This window comes from Amia ocellicauda, chromosome 12 (genome assembly GCF_036373705.1).
Source record: "Amia ocellicauda isolate fAmiCal2 chromosome 12, fAmiCal2.hap1, whole genome shotgun sequence".
Taxonomy (NCBI): domain Eukaryota; kingdom Metazoa; phylum Chordata; class Actinopteri; order Amiiformes; family Amiidae; genus Amia; species Amia ocellicauda.
Genome location: NC_089861.1, coordinates 22,965,841 through 22,988,397, shown reverse-complemented (window position 1 = coordinate 22,988,397; position 22,557 = coordinate 22,965,841). Strand labels below are relative to the sequence as shown.

Below are 22,557 nucleotides of genomic sequence, written 5' to 3'. Positions count from 1 at the left end.
ATACATTATAATAAATAATACCAAATAGTTCTGTGTCTGTGTGTATTTATATATATATATATTTGTAAAGCCTGCCTGCTATATATACATGTGTGTGTTCTATGGCTCTGTAATATGTGAATGCACTCATGGTTACAAATGCTCAAGTGGAGAGCGTAGAATGATTGGGGTGAATTGACGTGGGGGCAAATTGTCATCAGGGACGAATTGTTATAGGGGCGATAACTGCGTGTATCTGGCACTGTCTTTGTCTGTATTCAGATATGAATCGGCCAGTAATTGTGCTATTAGCAGTCCTGCGTGGGAGGGAGGGCCATCCTGACCAGCCTTGTGTCATTCAACGCAACACAGGTGTGCACTGTCCTCATTAGTTACAGGTGAAGTATTTAACAGCCCCCTGGACCTCTGTGCCAGCAGTCAGCACCAGCAGCCTTCAGTGCCCCCCTTCAGAAAGGCCCCACTTACAAAGGGCAGGGACTCTAGCTGCAGGAACTCCAGCGAGGAGACGCTACACAGCAACAGCAACAACAGACAACCATGACAATTTCTCCAATTCCTGTCCTGCTCTCTCCTTCCTCTCGGCGTGCACCTGCGTGCCATTGTTTCCCTAATCCCTCCAACCTCATCTCTCTGCCTCTCCCCGCCTCCTCCTCCCTCCTGGCTACTCCACTCTCTGGAGGTCTGTGGAACTGCCACTCAGCTTCCAACAAGGCCGACTTCATCTCTGCCTTTGCCTCCCACCAGTCTCTTCGCTCTCACCAAGACATGGATCTCCCCAGACAACTCTACCACCCCTGCCGCCTTATCCTCTCTCTTTGTCCTGTCCCACTCCCCTCGTCTCACCGGGCGGGGAGGAGGAACAGGGCTCCTGCCCTCCCCTTCTCTCCTCTTCTCTGTCCCCCCTCTCTCTCCTCTATCTCAACCCACAGCTTTGAATTCCATGCAGTGGAAATCACCTCTCCCTCTCACCTCTTCCTTCTAGTTCTCTACCGTCCACCTGGTCCACTCACCTCCTTCCTGGATGAACTCGACTTTCTTCTCTCCTCTCTCCCCTCGCTGTCCTCACCTACCATCCTCCTGGGAGACTTCAACATCCACCTCTCCAACCCTTCCCACTGTGCTGGATTTCTTCCTCTCCTTCAATCATTTAACTTCTCTCTCTCCCCGTCTCCCCCCACTCACAGGGCTGGCCGCCAGCTAGACCTCATCTTCTCTAGAGGCTACTCCCCTTCAACACTCTCCGTGACACCCATGGACATCTCAGACCACCACTTAATTTCCTTCTACCTTTCCCTGCCCTCCCCTCCCTCCCAACTCCACCCACTCCCTCTGTCACCTTCCGCCGTAATCTCCGCTCTGTCTCCCCCTCCATCCTTGCCTCCACTGCCCTCACCCTCTTACCTTCCATTGACTGTTTTTCCCATCTATCTGTCAACTGTGCTTTGTTCTCTTCCCTCACCTCCTCACCTCCTGCCTTGACTCTCTCTGTCCTCTCACGTCTCGTCCTGCCCGTCCCTCCCCTCCTCAGCCTTGGCTCTCTGCTGTTCTCCGCGCAACCCGAACTAGTCTGCGTGCCGCCGAACAGAAGTGGAAAAGGACCAAACTCCCAGCTGCCCTCGAAGTCTACCGCTCTCTACTGTCCACATTCTCGTCCTCTCTCACCTCAGCCAAGAAGTCTTACTTCCAATCTCTCTTCGAATCCACTGTCAACAACCCCCACAAACTCTTCTCCACCTCCTCCTCCCTCAGCTGTGCTCGGGCGGCCTCCCTCTCCTCAGTCCTCATCCTCCTTGACCTCTCCGCAGCATTTGACACCGTTGATCACTCCATCCTCCTCTCCTGCCTCGCTGACCTTGGGATCTCTGGGACTGCTCTCACCTGGTTCTCCTCCTACCTCAGTGACCAGTCGTAGCAAGTGACATGGCGAGGCTCCTCATCCACCACCCAACCTCTCCTCACAGGCGTTCCCCAAGGCTCCATCCTGGGCCCGCTCCTGTTCTCCCTCTACACTCGCTCCCTTGAGCTTGAAATCCACCACACTCTCTCCTTCTTCTTCCGCTAAAAATCTAGGAGTCACCCTCGATCCTGCGCTTTCCTACACCCAGCACATCACCACGCTGCCATGCACCGGTAGATTCTTCCTGAGCAACATATGCCGAATCCATCCCTTCCTCACTGACTACTCAACTCAGCTACTCGTCCAGTCCCTGGTCCTCTCCCACCTGGACTACTGCAACTCCCTCCTGGCCGGCCTGCCTGCATCTACTACCCACCCGCTCCAGCTCATCCAGAACTCTGCAGCTCGTCTGGTATCCTCTCTACCACGATTCGCACACGCTACTCCACTGCTCCGCTCCCTCCACTGGCTCCCGATAGTGGCACACATTCAGTTCAAGACTTTGACCCTAAAATACCGCTGTCTCAACCACACTGTACCGAGTTACCTTCAGTCCCTCGTCTCTCCATACATCCCCTCCAGACCACTGTGTTCCTCCAGTGCCAGAAGACTAACTCTGCCTCCTCTCCACTCGCCTTCCTCCAGAGCCGCTCCTGCTCATCCCTGGCCCCTAAATGGTGGAATGACCTGCCCACCGAAGTCAAAACGGCAGAGTCCTTGACCTCTTTCCGGTGCTTACTCAAGACGCATCTTTCCGACAGTACTTGTAATATTAGTCCTCTATCCCTGCTAGATAGCACTTCACAGTTTTTATTTTGCTTCTCGCGTCCTCGATTTGTTTTCCTTCTTGCTCCCTTTCCCGTAGCCCTTGTCTGTGACCCTACATCTTGACAGCACTTAGCTTTCACCGTCCAGGATGTAGGAAATCACTTACTGTACTTGTGTAAATTGTAATTGGAATTTTGTAAAATGTATTATTTTGAATTGCTGTCTTAGCTAAATTGAATTTGTAATGATTGATGCCTTGTACTTCACTGTATTTTTGCACTTTGTTTGCACTTATGCTGTAAGTCGTCCTGGATAAGGGCATCTGCCAAGAAATTAAAATAATAATAATAAAAGGAGGTTACTATGATCTATCTGCAGCCGGAGAGATCTTATATTTTTTACCCAATCACAGACTGTGACAAGAATATCTTTGAGCACTGGAATGCAGTTGATAAAGCAGGTGTCAGATTACGTGCTGGTTGTAGAGCAGAGCACTGCTGAGAGCACACAGGACAGAGAGAAACAGACATTTTCATTGCTTACATAGCTTATAAACATTATGGTTTTTGCTAGGAATTACAATATTTTTGGTAGCCATGAATTCTGAACAATGTCAGCTAAAAATATTATGCATGTATAATGTACTTATAAGGCAGTATTTGAGTGGAAAATGTGGAAAACTGCATACATTTCCCAGTTATAAATGTTCTATAGGTGTCATTTGGCTATCTGTCTCTAAACAATAAAGTAGAAACCAGGGGCCAAACATTGATATAATAGTCATTTTCTCTTAATGTATGTCTCAAAATGTACCAAAACAACAATATCCCTGGACCTCCCTACATTTTATTTCACTCACCTTTTCTGATTCATTAACAACTATCTAGTGCTTTTATATGGTAATGTATCACCAGAATCCCAAATTCTGCCCCAACTCGCCCCGACACAAATTGGGCTCCCCCAACTCCCCAGTCCAATTTCACCCCTGCTTACAAGCTTATAGCTGTTGGACACGGCAAGTTTACCAAATGGGCACAAAAAAGGTGTACCTTGATTATCTAGAATATATTGTTGATGGTCTGTTAACCAATAGGCTTTGTGTAATGCTTTAATTGTTGATACTATAAGTCTGCTAAGAAACAAATAATAATAAATAATATTAATTAACACATAATGATTATTAATGTCAATATGACCTTCTTTTGGCCATATAAGGGGTGCTTTTCATTCTCCTCTTGGGTACTTGATCTATAAATTACTCCACTGTTAGATATGTTATGCAAACATAATCATATTTCAGTGAGGAGACATACGCTGTGATAGTTGGAACTATGTTTTACTTCTGACATTTGGAATCACAAAACAATCATTCATTTTGTATCACTACACTATTGGACCTGTGACCAGAACTGGGGTAAACTTACGCCACAAGATGTAGTGCTCCAAATCAATCTCACAAGTAACATACATAAAGCCCACCTTGTTTTACACTGGGCTTCAGCCTTTCTCCGAATCCTGTCCTTGATCCCCGTTTCTCTATATTATTTTTAATTACTAATGAAACTTCATTTTAATTCCACATCATATCCTAATTTGCATTTCATTGCTTCAGTAGTACTGGCAATCCAGCCTGCCTTGCCTCCCTGTGTGTATGTTACTCTATTCTGTACTTGATTTTGGGCTGGTATTGTATATTGTATGAATTGTTCCACTTATTGTAACACGTAGCATGTTTTGTGAAACATGTATATTTTATAACAACTCTAAGTAGTCCTGGTAAGACCATCTGCTAATACATACATTACTTCATTCATAAACTAAAATATAGCAAGGAGAATTCTACATCAAATTTTGCTTTGTTATTATTTTGGCAAGTGCAACAGAAACCAGGGTATGTTGTGGTATGCAGGACACCCACTTGGACACAGGGGGATGTTTTGTGATCAACAGCGCCTCTCAGCATCTGATGTTGCATTGACTTTCCTGCCTGTAAGACTTAAATCCTGGTAACAGGCAAAATGGGTGTTCCTGTATGTATCAAGTACTTGAGCCATTGAGGTTACAGGGTGCAGGGTGGGCGACAACCACTTGGTGTTAACTCATTGGTTGAGTTGTTGAGGGCTGGTGGTGTTTGAAGTATAAAAAGGGAAGATCTGAGCTCCAATGACTATCTTCCTGTCGAGAAACAATCTGAAAAGAGAGACCTACTGAACAGTCGAAACAAACTAATTGAAAAAGGTAAATGAGGTTTGGATTTCCCTTCACTTTCTTTTCTTTGCTTCTTGTCTGTAATATCCAGTTTTAAAAATAAAGAGCACCGATCTTTGTGACTGGTCCAGGCTGCCTTCCTTCAGCTGTCAGACAAACACCCCTAGCTAACGCATTTTGCTCAGGCAGTGCTATGTCAAGATGAAGTCTGGTCACATTCTGGTTTTGACAAATATGAACAGAGAAACAAATGTGGGAGAAACTCATTGCTCTGACTGCCAGGAGAGAAACTGTTGTCTGTCATGTTTGAATGCGATGCTCTCTGATTGTTGCACAGTTCATCAGCCTCTCTCTGAAATGTAAATATATGTCAAGTCCAATGCTTATATTTTGCATGCATAATGACCATATATGATTTAACCTAAAATGGTATTTATTGTGGAAAAGGAAACCTTTGGAATGTTGTGACACACATGCAATTTTATAACCTTGTTTTACCATATTTTGATAATAAGCCCTGAAGGTTTACAAATTTGTGTTGCGATAATGCTGAATTCTTCCAAGTTCACTTTATTACAACGTTGCTGGGTATGTGACTGTGTAGAGATATGTATTTGTAAAGTAAATACCTTGTTGTATTATGTATGTATGTATTTATTGGTCAAGTTAAATGTCACAACAGTATATTGAATGCAGTTTTGCGGTGTAAAGATAGACTGACTTTACAAAGAGGACAAGTAAGAAGCTGATAGTTAAAGGCTAGTCTATTTAAAATAATCACTTAATTGATCTTTTTCAAGGTTTAGCATGTGGGCAAGCTACTTGATACCTTTTACAGGGGCTTTAAGAAGTATTCACCCCCTTGGACTTCTTCACATTTTGTTGTTACAACCTGTTGTGAAAAAACTGTTAATCCACAATATTATCCCAGAGTTGTTCTGAAAACTCCTTGGTCTTCATGATAGTATCTTTGCTTTGAATGCATAAATCTGAAATCATATGCATCACTTTTGTATTGCTCGATTCTATGTATTGTGTGAATTCTGAAGACAATTGGTTACACCTAAGTAAGCATATTTCGGAATGTCATGGCAAATGGGCTGTATACTTCTCTCTTATTTTGCCCCCCGTCCGCCTCGTCCCTCCCAAACACACACTTATACAGACAAAACTTTGGAGTAGGTTGTGCAAATCTAAGGGAAAATAGTAAGTGCCTCACAAATACAGGTTGTGTTTATCATTTCTTAGAAATAAGAAATAAGAAATATTAAGTGTCTCAATGAGGTTTTACAAATAACTTCTCTGGTCCCCCTTGCATATGCTTTATATGTATTTTGTGCTTGACACAATTTTCTTAGATTTTCTTCAGTTGTTTCAAACAACATCTAATAATTTTCATGTATATATGTATTATTACGGGTGACAAATTAAAGGAAAAACCTGAATAAATGAATGGAGGAACATAACAAATGCAGATGCTCCAACGAGGTGTACTGCATGATACAATTAAGCAATTAACATCCTATCATGCTCTGTGGCATATGTACAAATGCTGAGCAGGCCCAGTTGACCTTGATTTTGGATCAAGATGGCAAGAGGAAAGGATCTAAGTGACTTTGAAAGAGGGGTCATTATTGGGGCACGAATGGCAGGAGCTTCAGTCACACAAACGCTCAACTGGCTCGTGTTCTCGACAAGTGGGCGAGTGCATGTGTGGCGACACCAAGAGAAAAGTGCAGGCCTGACTGCTTGACCCCTACAGTGAGGGGGTCCGGAGACTCTGTTATGCTGTGGGGGGCATTTTCCTGGCATGGTTTGGGTCCACTTAGAGGAAAGGGTCACTGGAAGTTATTCTGAGTGACCATCTTTATCCTATAATGAAACATTTCTATCCTGATGGGAGTGGTCTCTTCTCGGATGAAAATGCCCCCATCCACAGGGCACAAGGGCTCACTGAATGGTGTGATGAGTATGAAAATGATGTGAATCATATGCTATGGCCTTCGCAGTCACCAGATCTCAACCCAATTGAACACCTATGGGAGATTTTGAACCGATGTGTTAGACAGTAGTGATGTCAGACTCGAAATACTGATTCAAATCTCCTTCAAATCATTTGAAGCATAGTGTTTCGACATTTGGACCGAAACTACACCTAAATCAAAGCTACAAAATCCTATCTCTGATACCCGATCTGTGATTGTGGGCTACCTTATCACTGAATTGCCACTCCCTTGAAAATTTTAAAAGTGACCCTAAACGATGGGCAACGATGAGTATTTCAGACGCAGCACTAAAGCTTCTCTGTTTGTAGAAGTGTTTGCACTTCTTATCCCCGTCTATACCAGGTTGATACATACAAAAAGGTTGGGCATTAATTGCTTTTTAAATGCAGTCCAATGGTGAGTCTTTTCCTCTCACAAGTGACAGTTTTTAAGAATACATCTTTATCGACACTCCAAAAAGAGTTCTGTCTAATAGTGATGGCATAAATGGGGCTTTTGAGCGATCTAAACAACTCAAACGATTGATTCGGAAAAAGATTCAATCTTTCGAAACATCGCACCACAGTGACATCTGGTGGCCACATGGCGCACAATAAAACCCCGTGTTGCAGGCAGACTAGAGCTGATCGAAGAAACTGTATTAATTCAATTTCAGAAGTAAGGGGTTCGTTATGACAGTTACAAACCATGACATCAGATACTATAAACATGTCTGACAGTGTAGATCAGATCTCAAATGATTGTACAAAAAGCATTTTTGCACTTTTGGTTATTCAATTATGTAAAACTAACTTAATATAGCTAGGAAAAACGTGTATAATTTCACAAAGAACAGAATGTCAGCTTTGATGTTTTTTAAATATTCAGCAAAATCAGTGACATTATATTGTGTTGGGTCTGTACTTCTAATCTGATGTTGTTTGACTTTAAATGTATACATTTGTCAGTGTGTTGAAAGATTTGTATTCTACATTCATGCCTTGTAGTGTTTGTGCAACTGGGATGGGGGAATGCTCAAGTGTTTCTATTAAAGGCTCAGCCTCATTTATTAGAGTTTTTCACTCCGTCGGTGGACCGTCAGACCTAAAACTCAGCGCCTGCGAGCTGTCCAGCGATTTTCACCCGATCAAGTAACCAGTGTCTCCGTCCAAACTGTAAACGCGCAGCGATGCTCCAGCTGCTCTAGACCCCAAATTTTAACAAATTGGAATTAAATTATTTATAAAAAGGATGAAATGAATGTCATTAGTATTCACAGTTCCCTTAGATTATTTTTTTAAAGTATTTTCATTATTATAAATGTCTTGATTTTTAACATAAAGACGACTATTCTATGTAGGACATGTTATTATTATTTTTGTTTCTTGGCAGACGCCCTTATCCAGGGCGACGTACAACATAAGTGCAAAACAAAGTGCAAAAATACAGTTCTGTAAAGGCATCAATCATTACAAATTCAATTTACATAAAACATAGCAATTCAAAATATAATACATTTTACAACTTCCAATTTACACAGGTAAGTACAGTAAGTGCGGACATACATCCTTATCAGTAAAAGCTAAGTGCTGTCAAGATGTTGGGTCGCAGTCAATGGCTGCGGGAAAGGGAGCAAGGAGGAAAACAATCAAAAACGCAAGAGGCAAGATAAAACTCTTTGAAGTGCTATCTAACGGATTAAAAGGACTAAATTATGTCCCTTATCTCAAGAATCAGTTAAATACAGTGTAACATATTATCCTTTATCACCTCTCCTCACCCGGCATTTTCAGATTTCCACATGAGCGTCTTCAGACGGGCTTAAACCTAAACCTGAACAACTGTGATGCATTTACAGTGGCCATATATTAATTGTATCCCAGCAGGCACTCAACATAATGTCAATGTAGTTTCGTGGTTGAAATCTTGTTGTGACGTGGATTAACAAGAATACAACTACTATTCAACCTGGGTTTGATAATGATTTATCCACGTCGAAATGTACATTGCTTTCAGGTTGAATAGATGTCGTGAAAATTGTAGATAACAAACACAATATCCCTTCAAACAATGTAATTTCTCCAATCCCCAAACGTCAGTGACATATTCAGAAAATGTACAAATATACCCTTAAATAAAGAGAGAAAAAATGTTAATTCGTGTGTTTGTATGTGTGTGTGTATTCACCAATCAAAACAACTAGGAGGGTGCAATAGATTTATTATAAGTAATAAATAAGACTTTATTTATTTTAATATAGGCTATTGAACATATTGGTATTTAAAATGTTTAACTGCTATACTGCTATACATTCCCCTATAAGAATTAGAAAAGCATTCATTAATTTAAATAACAAAATACAATATGACATAAACAAATGTAGTTACAGCTTATTAATAGAACATGATACTCCTTTAAATAAAATAATTTCAACAAACAATCTATTTGTTTGGGGTTTTCATTCTAGGTTCATCCAATAGATATTGGTTGCATTTTGCTTATTAAATTGATGTTGAACCAAAGTTGACAATTCAACATTGATTCCATTTGCAAATCCTATAAATTTTCAATGTTAATTCAATGTGGAAAAAAGACATTGAAACAGCGTTGTTCCTAATGAATTTTGCCTGCTGCGATGTTTTGTATTTCATATGAATTACTTACATAGGTTATTACCTGATTTCTACACCCTCGTTAACTTATTCAATTTGAATGCGTAATGGTTCTGTCAAAAGACAGTGCAATTACACTAATTACACCAATAAAGATGCAGTCTTAAAAATGTCACTGGTGAGGGGAAAAGACCAACCTCTGTGTGTGTTGCTTTTCTTCATAATAAGCTCTATCAACCTGGTATAGACGGGGATAAGAAGTGCAAACACTTCTACAAACAGAGAAGCTTCTCAACATTTTAGTGCTGCATCTGAAATACTCTAAATGAATCGCCCATCATTTAGGGTCACTTTTAAAGTCTTCAAGGGAGTAGCAAATCAGGTGATAAGGTAGCCCACAATCACAGATCCGGGATCAGAGATAGGATTTTGTAGCTTTGATTTAGGTGTATTTTGGGTCCAAATGTTATGATCCCAATTTATCCATTTGCGCTTAATTTCTCCTATGACGAAACGCAGCAGTATGACGTAATGAAGTCCCATTCAGCCTAGTCATGTACCTGTAATTTGCATACAGACTTCGAGCAATGTGTCAAAACACTAGGCTGCAAATGATTCGAAGCAGATTTCAAATCTGACATCACTACTGTCTAACACGTCAGTTCAAAATCTCCCATAGGTGCTCAATTAGGTTGAGATCTGGGCCCAGTTGTTCAGAAGTAATCTGATTGGATTTCGGCTATCGGATTCGATCAAATCTTGAAAATGCGTTTTTCAAAAGAAAAAAGCATTCTGAAATCAGATTAGATCACGTAATCCAGTCTTGGTTTTGATCTGGATCCAACCTTCACTATGTGTTGTTCAAAACTTTTTAGTAGGATTGGGATACCTTTGATCCAAAAAATCTGGATTATCCTGATCCCAGCAGAAGGGTGGATTCAGGGTGGATTTCAGGAATAAAATGTAATCAAACTTTCAAATTGTTCAAATAATACAACATTTGTATCATGTAGTATATATAGATGTATTTATATTTTGCACTTGATTTGTTTAATTGTTACAGTGATAAAGTAGATAACATAGACATCATGCTACAGTACAGTAAAGTAAAAATAAAATAATGAATTTATACCCATAAAAGAATCCCACAAACAGTCAATATCAAGCAAAAATAATATATTTATTTTAAATGTCATTCATCACTGTATATTAATTACAATGACACAATCATCAGGTGAACCAGTCAAAAGTAGTTATTTATTTGTTGTGGGTCAGATGAGGGGTCTGACTGTTTGAAATACATTGATAATGGAAGGGGATGTTTGTATTGTTTTATTGTGATGTTTTTTGTGTCTTCAAATAAAAACACTTAAGGTGACCCCATAGTGGCTTTTCTACCTGCCTTTTCTTTACATATCTAGTAGCCTACATTGTGCTATGTAGTCCCATTTAGAGCACTGGTAATCCAGATTTGGTAATGTTGAAAAGTTTGTATCTGGATCAGGGTGATCCAATCTAATGTTGCTTTGAAAAAACAGCACAAATGTAAGATGCATTACCTGATCCTGGAAAGCAAAACATGGGATTTCCAACTCTGGATCATTCTGATCCAGATTCAACTTTTAAACTGGGCCAAGGTGACTGCGAAGGCCATAGCATATGAATCACATAATTTTCATACTCATCAAACCATTCAGTGAGCCCTCGTGCCCTGTGGATGGGGGCATTATCATCCTGGAAGAGACCACACCCATCGGGAGAGAAATGTTTAATCATAGGATAAAGATGATCAAGGAGAATAACTTTGTAATGATTTGCAGTGGCCCTTCTCTCTAAGGGGACAAGTGGACCCAAACCACGCCAGAAAAATGCCCCCCACAGCATAACAGGGACTCCAGACCCCCTCACTGTAGAGGTCACGCAGTCAGGCCTGTACTGTTCTCTTGGTGTCGCCACACATGCACTCGCCCACTTGTCGAGAATATGGTGAAGGATGACTCATCTGACCAGATCACTTTTTTTCCACATTTCTGTAGACCAGTGCCTATGGTTGTTGCACCACTGAACTCTCAAATGCGCATTTGTCTTTATAATGAGGGGTTTATGCACTGCAGACGTACTATAATATCCCTCTCTGTGTAGTCGACGGACTGTTCTTGCTGACACTGATCTGATCACATCTGATCACATCCTGCATTGACATTCTCAGTCACCTGGGAAAGAGCTGCTCTTCTGTTTTTCCTTACATATCGCAGTAATGCACAAGCATCACACTCATTGAATGTGCACTTTCGACAACACTTTCCAACCCTATTTACTGATGTCTTTCCCACAGATCTAAATGCAGATGAGCAGTCTTTGTTGCTGTAGCTCCTGCCATTTGTACCCCAATAATGATCCCTCTTTCAAAGTCACAATTGATCTATCACCCTCAAACTCAAATTGGACCAGCACTCTCCTTCATTGCCCTCTGCTCCCCTCTGCTACACATATAAACCCCTCTGTAGCTTCCATTGTCTGCCAAGTCTTGTCTTCCTTCCTGTTGTATTTCTAAGTATTCCCTTTGTTATTGAATGCCAGTTTACGACCTCCACATGTACCTCATCCACTGATTCCCGGATTCTCCCTACCAACCTGTATTGACCCCTTGCTTACCGTATCGACCACGACTTCTGGATTCTCCTGGACATTACTATTTGCATTGACCCCAGTCTGTTCCTGACCACCTCTCACTCCGCACCTGGGTTCCCCACCATGCCAGTCCTTCGTTACAAATCTATTATATCTATGTTTCAAGAACGATAAAACATTGGGCTACCCCCAATTTAAATAGGATTCCACTATGTTGAAAAATATAAGCAGAAAATGACATTGAAAGTTCACAAGTCTTTTTCATCATCAGCGTGTCTTCCTTTGTTTCCTGTGGCTGATTGACGGACAGCAAATGTAAACGTCTTCCTTTGGAAAAGACGATTTCATGACTGAAAGTGAAGACCGAGACACTAATAATGATATAATGGTAATATTATAAACATCTAACTGTGTTTATTATGCTGGGGTTGGTTTCAGTGAGCAGTCCTTCCCCGGAGTAATGTCCACCTCTCAGACCGTGGAGCTGGCCAGCCTGGGCCGGCCCTTCCAGCTGGGCATGCTGTACGACTGCCGCCGGGACGTGCTGATTCCAGGTGAGGACAGCTGGAGCAAGTCTCTGGTAATGTTGGGATCTGTGGGTATTTTGTAGACTCCGCGGGGTTGTTTTCACAACATTGAAAAATATTTTTCTGAAATTACCTGTATAATATAAACCTAATTTAACAGTGGGAGGATGAGGATGTGCATGAGGGATGGGCATGGGTAGTAGTGTTATATTACAAGCTCAATTGTAACTTGAAACAAAATTCCTTCTTTTTCAAATGAAAAATAATGTATTGTTAATTCCACCTATTATTTTTAATGTAGTGAAAAACCTCTCTGGTGCTGTGATAAAGTCTTTGCAACTGTGAGGAGAGAGGCGGTACCCGTTCAATGAGTACTGCAGTGAGAATAAAGTTCAATTTTAAGTTTAAATCCTCATAGGCTATTAGACCAGAAAATACATTAGCGCCCGTTGGCACTAGGTGACGCCCAGAGATCAAAGACAATAACTTTCTTTTCATTTAAGTCCAGTTGACGACAGCAAAACATGGTTTAGCCAGGAGATCTGCAGATATGATCAAGGACCTGTGATGCGCTGCTCTGTAGGGCTGCCACCTGACCCACTATCCCGGGACATTGTGAGGCAGAACAGGATTTAAAATTAGCTGCTAAATTGAAATAAATAACTGTTTATTATCCCTACACCTTTGCTAAAATGTATCCGGTTGCTGACTGACGGTGCAACAAACAAATCATTCTCATGATCAGTTTTTAATAAGCCTATATAATGCTGCATGGTGTACGTGAGTACAAAGTCTCAATATACGCTATTATCATTATTACTAATTATAATTATATTCATGGTGAAAAATGCAACATAATAGCAAGAGCACTGGGCAACCTTATGTATTTGTATTTATTTGTAATGTAACATCAAAATCTATGAACAAAAAAAAATGCACATATTTCCATATTTGCTCCTTGATGCTATGTGGTCTGGTTTTCTCGGGCGCTACTGGGACAGTGGCGATTCCAGACAATGCGAAACGGGGTGGCCGGGGGGGGGGGGGGGGTGATGACGAAGCTGCAATCCAGCAAAGCAATCCCTTATCCAGTGCGACTTACAACAGAAGTGCAAATCAAAGTGCAAAGATACAGTTAGGTAAAGGCATCAGTCATTACAAATTCAATTTACATAAAACAAAGCAATTCAAAATATAATACATTTTACAATTTACAGTTTACACTGGCAAGTACTGTAGATGAGGTCCTACATCCTGGACGGTGAAAGCTAAGTGCTGTGAAGATGTAGGGTCACAGACTAGGGCTACGGGAAAGGGAGCAAGAACGAGGAGCATAATAAGCTGAAGTGCATCTAGCAGGGATAGAGGACTAATATTACAAGTGCTGTGGGAAGAGATGCGTCTTGATATGCGCCGGAAGGAGGTCAGGGACTCTGCTGTTTGGACTTCGGTGGGCAGGTCGTTCCACCACTTAGGGGCCAGGGATGAGCAGGAGCGGAGGCAGAGTTAGTCTTCTGGACGGGATGTATGGAGAGATGAGTGTCTGAAGGTAGAGGAGGGCCAGTGGAGGGAGCGGAGCAGTGGAGTAGCGTGTGTGAATCGGGACAGAGAGACACCAGACGAGCCGCAGAGTCCTGATGAGCTGGAGCGGCGGGTAGTGGATGCGGGCAGGCCGGCCAGGAGGGAGTTGCAGTATCCAGGTGGGAGAGGACCAGGGACTGGACGAGTAGCTGAGTTGAGTAGTCGGTGAGGAAGGGACGGATCCGGCGTGTGTAGCTCAGGAAGAATCTGCAGGTGCGCGTCAGCGTGGCGACATTAATAGCTGGAGTTCCTCTGGTTGCCCCTGCTGCATCGTGACGTGTTTAAAAGTGAATTGGCGCTGAATTATGGTTAGTCTTTGTATTGATGTCACGGGTGGTCTTGTGACGGTCTCTCTCATACACCCCCCACGCAGGCTCGGACACAAGGAAATGTGGTAATAACAGGTTTATTGATTACACACACACGCCCAGAAGTCTGCGTGATTACTTAACATATAGAATATCTACTAAAATAATGCTTTATTTTCCCAGTCAAGATAACAGCATCAAGTTAATGTGCACAGACAGAATACGGTTATTAATCAGTATCCTGGCTCGTTTAAGAAAAAAAAAAAAAAAGATTAACCAATTAAATAAGCAGTGCAAAGTATTTTGAAAAAAACAAACCCACAATAATAATATAAAGGAAATCACACATACTACTACTACTACTACTACTACTAATAATAATAATAATAATAATAATAATAATAATAATAATAATAATACAAGCAAATAAAATAAAATAATTTGACCTAATAGATAATAGACCCTCCGTGATACTTATGTATATATGATGATGATGATGATGATGATGATTATTATTATTATTATTATTATTATTACTATTTAGAGTGTAATCCTTTTAAAGTCGGGATTTTAAGGAAACTATACGAATGAAACAATTTGCAAAGTAATTTGCACATCCGTCTTTTAAATCTTTATTTTATTAAGTCTGTGTTGTGTGTTTATTAATATGTATTAATACTACGTTTATTTTCCATTGGCGTAGTAACTAGATCTACTGTTTGGTTGAACAATACAACCGAAGCCCCTGAATTCCGCGATTCTAGTGTTCTGCGCTCCGCGGGTTCATAGCGCCCCGCAAACCCCGCCTGTTTACAAAGGTAATTTAATTCAGCGTCAGGACACCGTTGAGCCACCGGAACTCTGCCAGCTTCAGTCAGTGAAAGACAGCCAAGTGAAGTAGTACTAGAAGGCGAGAAAATGTCCTTCACTCTGCTTTTTAACGTTAGTTAGAGTGCACTTACGATACTCTAGCCTTATAATGACACATGATTGTGGCAGACTCTGGTGTGTGTGTGTGGTGACGCTAAAATGATATTGACAGTGGAGGTTTCTCTGACCCTAAACTGAGCTTTGATTGGGGCCCCAAAATTAACAAAACAACAAAATAGAAAAGAATGCAAAATAATAGCCTACAATTATACAGTTATGTGTGGAATTAATGTAATGTATTGTATATAGTATAGGCCTACATTTTATAATCTAGTTATCATTAAAAAAGGACACTATTCCATGTCGCCATTTGCTAGTTTTTTTCTAGAAGGGGAGAACTTTTCAGTTTAAATGCCATATTGTCATTGTCATGTCAAGTAATCTTACAGCAATATTGTTACTACCATAATGCACACACATCTTCACAAAATACATTGTTTGGGGAATAAATCAGTAAACAATTTTGACCACCAGCTGCCCTTATATATATCTAACGTGCACAAAACAATGTTTCTTCAATACAATTACACAGTCAAAATATGCCTTACAGAGGATGTCCTCTGAGGCTTCGACCTATCAGATCTGTTACAGAATAAAATGACATTTTCCATGCAATCAATGGATCCAGAATGAATAGGGAGGTACACATACATATTAGGAGTGAAGTGAGTCAGTGAAGTTGGATAGAGAGATAGATTGACATTAAGACAGTGATGTAGATGAGCTTGTACAATCTAATTAATATTAATAATACTACTATTCAAATGAAGGTAGAAAGTGGAAGTAGATTTTATAATTTTTCTTGGTTATGAATGCCTTTTAATACATTTTTTATTTTTAAATAATAAGACACTTTTTCCAAAACAACTTTGCCATCTGTGTGGTCCACAACTATACCGCTAGTCTCTAGTCCAGTCTCCAGAGTTAGCATCAAAATATGTCAGCTATACCTATGGCATATTATCAATCTTTATTCCTTCTAAGCAGCACTAGTGAGTATATGTATAAGTGCATATGTACACTACCAGTCAAAAGTTTTAGAACACCTTAATTTTTCCAGTTTTTATTGACATTTACGCAGTTTAATGTCTCAATGTACTCTGAAATTAAAGCAAGGAACAAATGCATAATTGGAGATAAAAAATAAATCATGGAATTGTTTTGTTTAACACAATTTAACCACTTAAGCTGACAAACCCCTCTGGTACCCTTAAAAGGGCACCAAATTCATGTGCTTCACTTTAACCCATGTGAATTCTTCACTGTTGTGTTGTTTGCCAAGTGTTTGGTATCCCATGAAAGCTGAGACTCTCAGCAATGTGAAGCATTCTCTGATGTGAAAAAAATGCTTTTTATACCCCCCCTGAAATGGAGGGGTAGGGGAATACTCGGTCTGAGTAGGAATACAAAATCTCAGAAAATATTGACAATTATGATATATTCAGGAACCAGACAGTCTACTGATTCAAACAAGACCATCCATGTTTTGGTAGAAGCAACACACACCCAATAGAGAGCTCAAAATGTCAAGATGGAAAACTGTTTACAGTGTACTAATACTAATACACAACGATTTTACATAATTGGAGAACAAAACAAGCCTATTTGAAAAGAAATCCAATCGAAACTGAGTGATCTGTGGCCATCTGAATGAAACCCCACCTCCGCACCCAGCGCAGACTGCACGTCTGAATGATGGCGAGCGACATGGAAACTGTAAATCAGATGTGTTTGAGAATAAAACATGCTGGTAGCCAAGAGAATAAGTTTTCAACTTATGTGTGCACTATAGGAATACAGTTTAACTTCTATACACAGGAGCTGCACCTAACTCAAATAAATAACCAAATAATGCTTAAGAGGGTGTAGTAAAACTATATAACTCTGAAATGTACATTATTTTTCCATTTTAGGTAACCTAAACTTTTTTTTTAACCTCTGCCAGTTTACCGGTTTCCTTTGTACCATTTCAGGTTATTCACTGGACTTTAACTGCTTAAATTTCAATAAAAACTGGAAAAAATTGTATATGTATATGCATATGTATACATATATGTAAGTGTTTATAAATATGTAGCCTATATGAATATGTAAATGTGTTGTTTTGTGTCCCCACAGGAATTACACTTTGGGATGGCGAGATGCTACAGAAAGACATTGACGTGCGTCCTCAGCCGAATACAGATTTCCAGATAATTTCTTCCGACTCCACCGAGGACAAAGCATCAGCTCTGAATGTCGAGGCGTCCCTGGAAGCAAGCTTCCTCTCCGGACTGGTCTCTGTGAAGGGCTCAGCCAGCTATTTACACGACAAGAAGACTTCGAAAAGGCAGTCGCGTGTCACCTTGCAGTATCGCACCACCACCAGGTTTGAGCAGCTCACTATGGACCACTTAGGAGCGGGAAACATACAATACCTTAATGTCTTTCAGGAGGGATCCGCTACTCATGTCGTGACCGCTATTCTGTATGGCGCACAAGCCTTTTTTGTCTTTGACAGGGAGGTGTCCTCAAGTGAAAACCACCAAGAGATCCAAGGCAGTTTACATGCTGTTATTAAAAAAATCCCTACGATATCAATCGAAGGCCAAGCATCCCTCAAAATGACAGATAAAGAGCGTGAACAGACAGACAAGTTCAGCTGTAAATTCTATGGGGATTTCGCTCTTGAGAACAATCCGGTGACATTTGAAGATGCCCTGAAGACTTATGCAGTTCTTCCACAATTGCTTGGCAAAGATGGAGAACAGGCCGTGCCCATGAAAGTCTGGCTTTACCCACTGACCAAGCTGGACTCTCAAGCAGCACAGATTGTCAGGCAGATCAGTATAGGGTTAGTTCGCCGTTCACAGCGTATTTTAGATGAACTGGATGATTGTGACGTACAGTGCAAGGATTTGATGAAAGACCCCACTGCTGTCCAGTTCCCTGAGATCAAACGCAAACTGCACAAGTTTAAGGACATGTGTTCAGAGTACAAGCTGGTCTTTCAGAAATCTCTGGCAAAACTTCTGCCCTCCATTCGTGGGGGTGGGGAAGAAGAAGGAAGTCTGGTTGATGTTGTGAACAGCAAAGAACGTTCTCCATTCCAGAATGTCCTGTTGACCGAATTCCTGGAAGACAAGGAGCGGGAGATGAACATGCTAAAATCTTACCTGCAGATTATGAACAACATTCCGGTTGTCTCCTCCAGTAGTGATCTGGACAAAATTGTGCTAGATGCAGTGAATGAGTATGTGCTGTGCTTTGCATTTACATCTTTAAAGCAAAGAGAACAATATTTAACTATCATGGAAAAGTATCTAATGACATCTGAAAAAGCAAAAGGTGAAGATTGGATATCCCAGCTAAGCCATGAACATGGTTCTGAAAAGTGGTTCAGATCAGTGGAGGTACCCACACTGACAAGGCAGAATATTCGATTATTCTTAGACTTTGAGAAAGCAAACAAAAGCAGCCAGATTGTAAAGTTCTGTGTGGCTTCAATCAATGATGACATCAACATGGGATCTTCAGTTTATCTGTTTGAAAGGGGGGCTTTGGCAAGCAAGCATTTTGAGCTCCCGTCAAAGCCTGGTGTCCCAAAAGTACTGGGAAAAGAGCACGATCGCGTCCACTTACAGCTGCATCCTCCAAAGAATGGTGTCAATGAGATTGTGAAATATCGGGTTCTGTACCAGAAAATGCACGACTCCGTTTGGACAGAAGTAGATAGCAGTGACAAAACAACAAAGTTTACCGTGTCAGGCCTGGACCTCAATACTTCCTATCAATTCAGCTGCCAGGCAGTCTGCAAGCCAGGAGTTAGCTTCACCAGTGATGCATCAGATTACTGCAAGACACTGCCATCAAGCCCACCTGGAACTCCTCAACAGAAATCCTTAGGACCAAATGCCATCACCATTACTTGGGACATGCCTTTGTCAGTAGGAGAGGAAGTGAGTGTCATTGCCTATGAGGTTGAATACAGGGAGGGTAACAGCACTCCTCATGAGAATGAAACTCAAACATGGATTAAACTTAGAACCACAAGGAGAGAGTGCTCTCTGGAGAATTTAAAGGCAGGCAGTTCCTACATAATACGAATATCTTCAGATTGCGGCAAAGAAGGTAAAAGTCTACCAAGTGCAGTGATGGAAATAACAACTCCAAAAGATTCTGAAGCCAAGCCACAAGATGTAAGCCATATTGAAATACGGAGTGATCATTTCTTAAATTTCTCTGAATTAATACAGAAAGGGCAGCCTTCATTATATAGATTATCACTAGAAAAGGAACCTATGGTCAATGAATATTTCCAGGAGTACACATTTGGGAAGAAAGTAGAAGAAGGGAATAATAAAGTCATCATAGTTCTTGGAGCCACAGGAGCAGGGAAAACCACCCTGATCAATGCAATGATCAATTATGTACTGGGTGTGCAGTGGGGAGATCAATTTCGATACAAATTAATCCATGAGGACACCAACCGCTCTCAGGCTGAAAGTCAAACCTCTATAGTGACGTCCTATGAGCTCCACAACCAGAAGGGGTTCCTTGTCCCCTACTCTATTACAGTTATTGATACACCTGGGTTTGGAGATACCCGAGGACTTTCTCATGACAAGCTGATCACTGAGCAGGTGAAGCAATTTTTTTCCAATCCAGAAGGAGTGGATCACATCGATGCTGTGTGCTTTGTGGTACAGGCTTCGTTGGCTCGGTTGACTTCCATCCAGCAATATGTTTTTGACTCCATTCTTTCCATCTTTGGGAAAGATATTGCAGAGAACATTTTCGTTCTGGTCACATTTGTAGATGGAAAAGACATCCCTGTTTTGAGTGCCATTGAAGCCGCACAGTTGCCCTGCCACAAGAACCGAAAAGGGAAGCCAACTCATTTCGAATTCAACAATTCAGCTCTGTACGCACAGAATGAGCGGCCCAAAAGTGAGGCAGATGAAGAGGATTCTGATTGTGATGAAGAAATTGAAGAGGATGACAACCAGCTGGAGAAGATTGTCTGGTCCTCTAATTTCAAGCAAATGAAGAAGTTTTTCAAAACCCTGGAAATGGTAAAAGGAAAAGATTTAACATTGACTAAGAAAGTGCTGGAGGAGCGAGGGAGGCTGGAAATGGCCATGACCAGACTGCTGCCCCAGATCACAGCTGGGCTGGGAAAGATGAGTGAAATTAAGAAGATTAAGGAATGTCTGGAGAATGAGCAAGCCAACATGGAGCAAAGCAAAGATTTTGAAACTGAGATTGTGGAACTAGTCCCAGTAAGACAACGTGCCAATCATATGTCAACAAACTGTAATGGTTGTCAAGTTTCATGTCATCAAGGATGTTTTCTTCCCAGTCAAGATACAATTGAAGTTTGTGCTGTCATGGATGATGAAGGAAATTGTGTGATCTGCCCAGGCCATTGCAACTACTCCTTACACTCACCTGAGATGTTCATATGGAAATATGAAGAGAAGAAAGTTAAGAAGACGGTCAAAGAGTTAAAGGATAACTTTGTTAAGGCTTCCGGAAAATTCATGTCAACAAAGGAGATGCTTGATAAACTTGAAGCTGACTTTGAAATGATCGAAGACGGAATTATGCGAATAATCAGGCTGTCTTCCAATTGTCTCGCTCGGCTGGAAGAAATTGCTTTAAAGCCAAACACTCTCTCCACAGTAGAGTACATCGATCTACTCATCCGCAACGAGGAAGAGGAAGGGAAACCTGGCTTTCAGGATCGTGTCAGTGAGCTGCGGAAAATGAAACAAACCTCTGAAATACTCGCCAAGATTGCCAATAATGAAAAACTGCTGCCTGAGGAGCGCAAAATACTACGGGCAAAAAGTAAGAAATTTGTCAAAATGGGAAAAGAAATTAAAGGGAAGAGTTTTGTTTTGAAGGCTTGGAGTGGAGGCCACTGAACATTAGGTTCAAATGATCTGAAGCCAAAAAGGTCAAAAGTACTTCTGTTTTATTACTGAGGATGAATCATAGTTTGCTATGGTGGTAAATAAAATTCAAATTCTTGAGGTAAAAAATATTAGTATTTTCACACATTTGTTTTGCATGTTATTCTTTTTGGGTGTGTTCACTTTTTGCTATTGATGTTTTCAAAGTGTTTTCAAATCCCTTAGCATAAATTAATTAATTTTGAAAATATATTTTATAAAATCACCTTTAAACACGTGATTCAATTTAGTTTCTGTAAAAGACTTTCAGACAGTATCAATGTCATCACAGGAATTTAATGAATAGTTTCAACAGATATTATTTATTTCTTCTACAGTAGGATGCATACCTGTTCCTACTCTGAATGACTTTTATCCTTGTGTTAAATGGGAATATATTAATGTAATTAATTTATCTTGTTCCACTCCTTCATTTTAAGAGCCAGCATGAAACTGGCATTTTGATTTGTTCTGATGTACCTGAATTCTTTAATAAAGTTCTTCTTGGGCTTAAATATCTTTGTTTCTTATTCATTTGTCAATAAATAAAACAAAAAGTAATTTCCCACCACAAGCTGTATGTCTAACCTTATACTAGCTCCCATACATACGAATGAATCCCCTTTTTGTTACAGTAACTGCCAGTTAATCCACAAGAGCTGATACGTACCCCTGCAATTTTTCTGATAGGAGAACAAGTGTTATCTATGTTAACATCTCATATTCAGAGAAGTTCGGTTGCATTTCCTGCATGTCGTCTTCCAACGCATTTTGATCTGCAGGACTACTCTAGAAATGGTATAGAAATTGTTCTAGAAATGTATGAGATTTCCTACTAATGTTTCCATTTTGTAAGATGTGCCTCTAGTTGTAAATACACTCTTATACCCTGGTGCAAAACAAAGGAAAGGGAATAAATAACAACAAAGTATATAATAAATTGGGGAAATAGGGAAAGCCAGGAAACTCAGCCTGCTCAAGTCATTGTTTTGGAATTCATCATTTTATATCATGGAGGAAAAAGAGCAACAAACAAGCAAGTTGCACCACAGAGACCCAATGAAGCCAATAGCCTGGATGGTACCAGCCAGGCAGTGGGCAGAGAGGAACGCAGAGACACAGACTGACAACCTGCTGTCAGTGCAAAAATTGTCAAACAGGCATATTTCACTAT

General features: G+C 40.8%; 1 protein-coding gene across 1 annotated transcript; it reads left to right on the top strand.

The window, feature by feature from the left end:
* The first annotated feature begins 4,848 nt into the window (after positions 1-4,848).
* LOC136764583 (uncharacterized) lies at positions 4,849-21,898 on the top strand. The gene is made up of 3 exons (XM_066718758.1): positions 4,849-4,903; positions 12,540-12,655; positions 17,566-21,898. Exons 2-3 carry the CDS (start codon positions 12,562-12,564, stop codon positions 21,354-21,356), a joined length of 3,885 nt encoding a protein of 1,294 aa, XP_066574855.1. The 5' UTR covers positions 4,849-4,903; positions 12,540-12,561; the 3' UTR covers positions 21,357-21,898.
* The last annotated feature ends 659 nt before the right edge of the window (positions 21,899-22,557 follow it).

What these genes read in the sequence shown, in the direction of transcription:
- LOC136764583 (XM_066718758.1), top strand. Translation starts at nt 12,562, where the DNA reads ATGTCCACCTCTCAGACCGTGGAGCTGGCCAGCCTGGGCCGGCCCTTC. An exon ending in CCGGGACGTGCTGATTCCAG is followed by an intron (nt 12,656 to 17,565) that starts GTGAGGACAGCT and finishes GTGTCCCCACAG; the next exon opens with GAATTACACTTTGGGATGGC.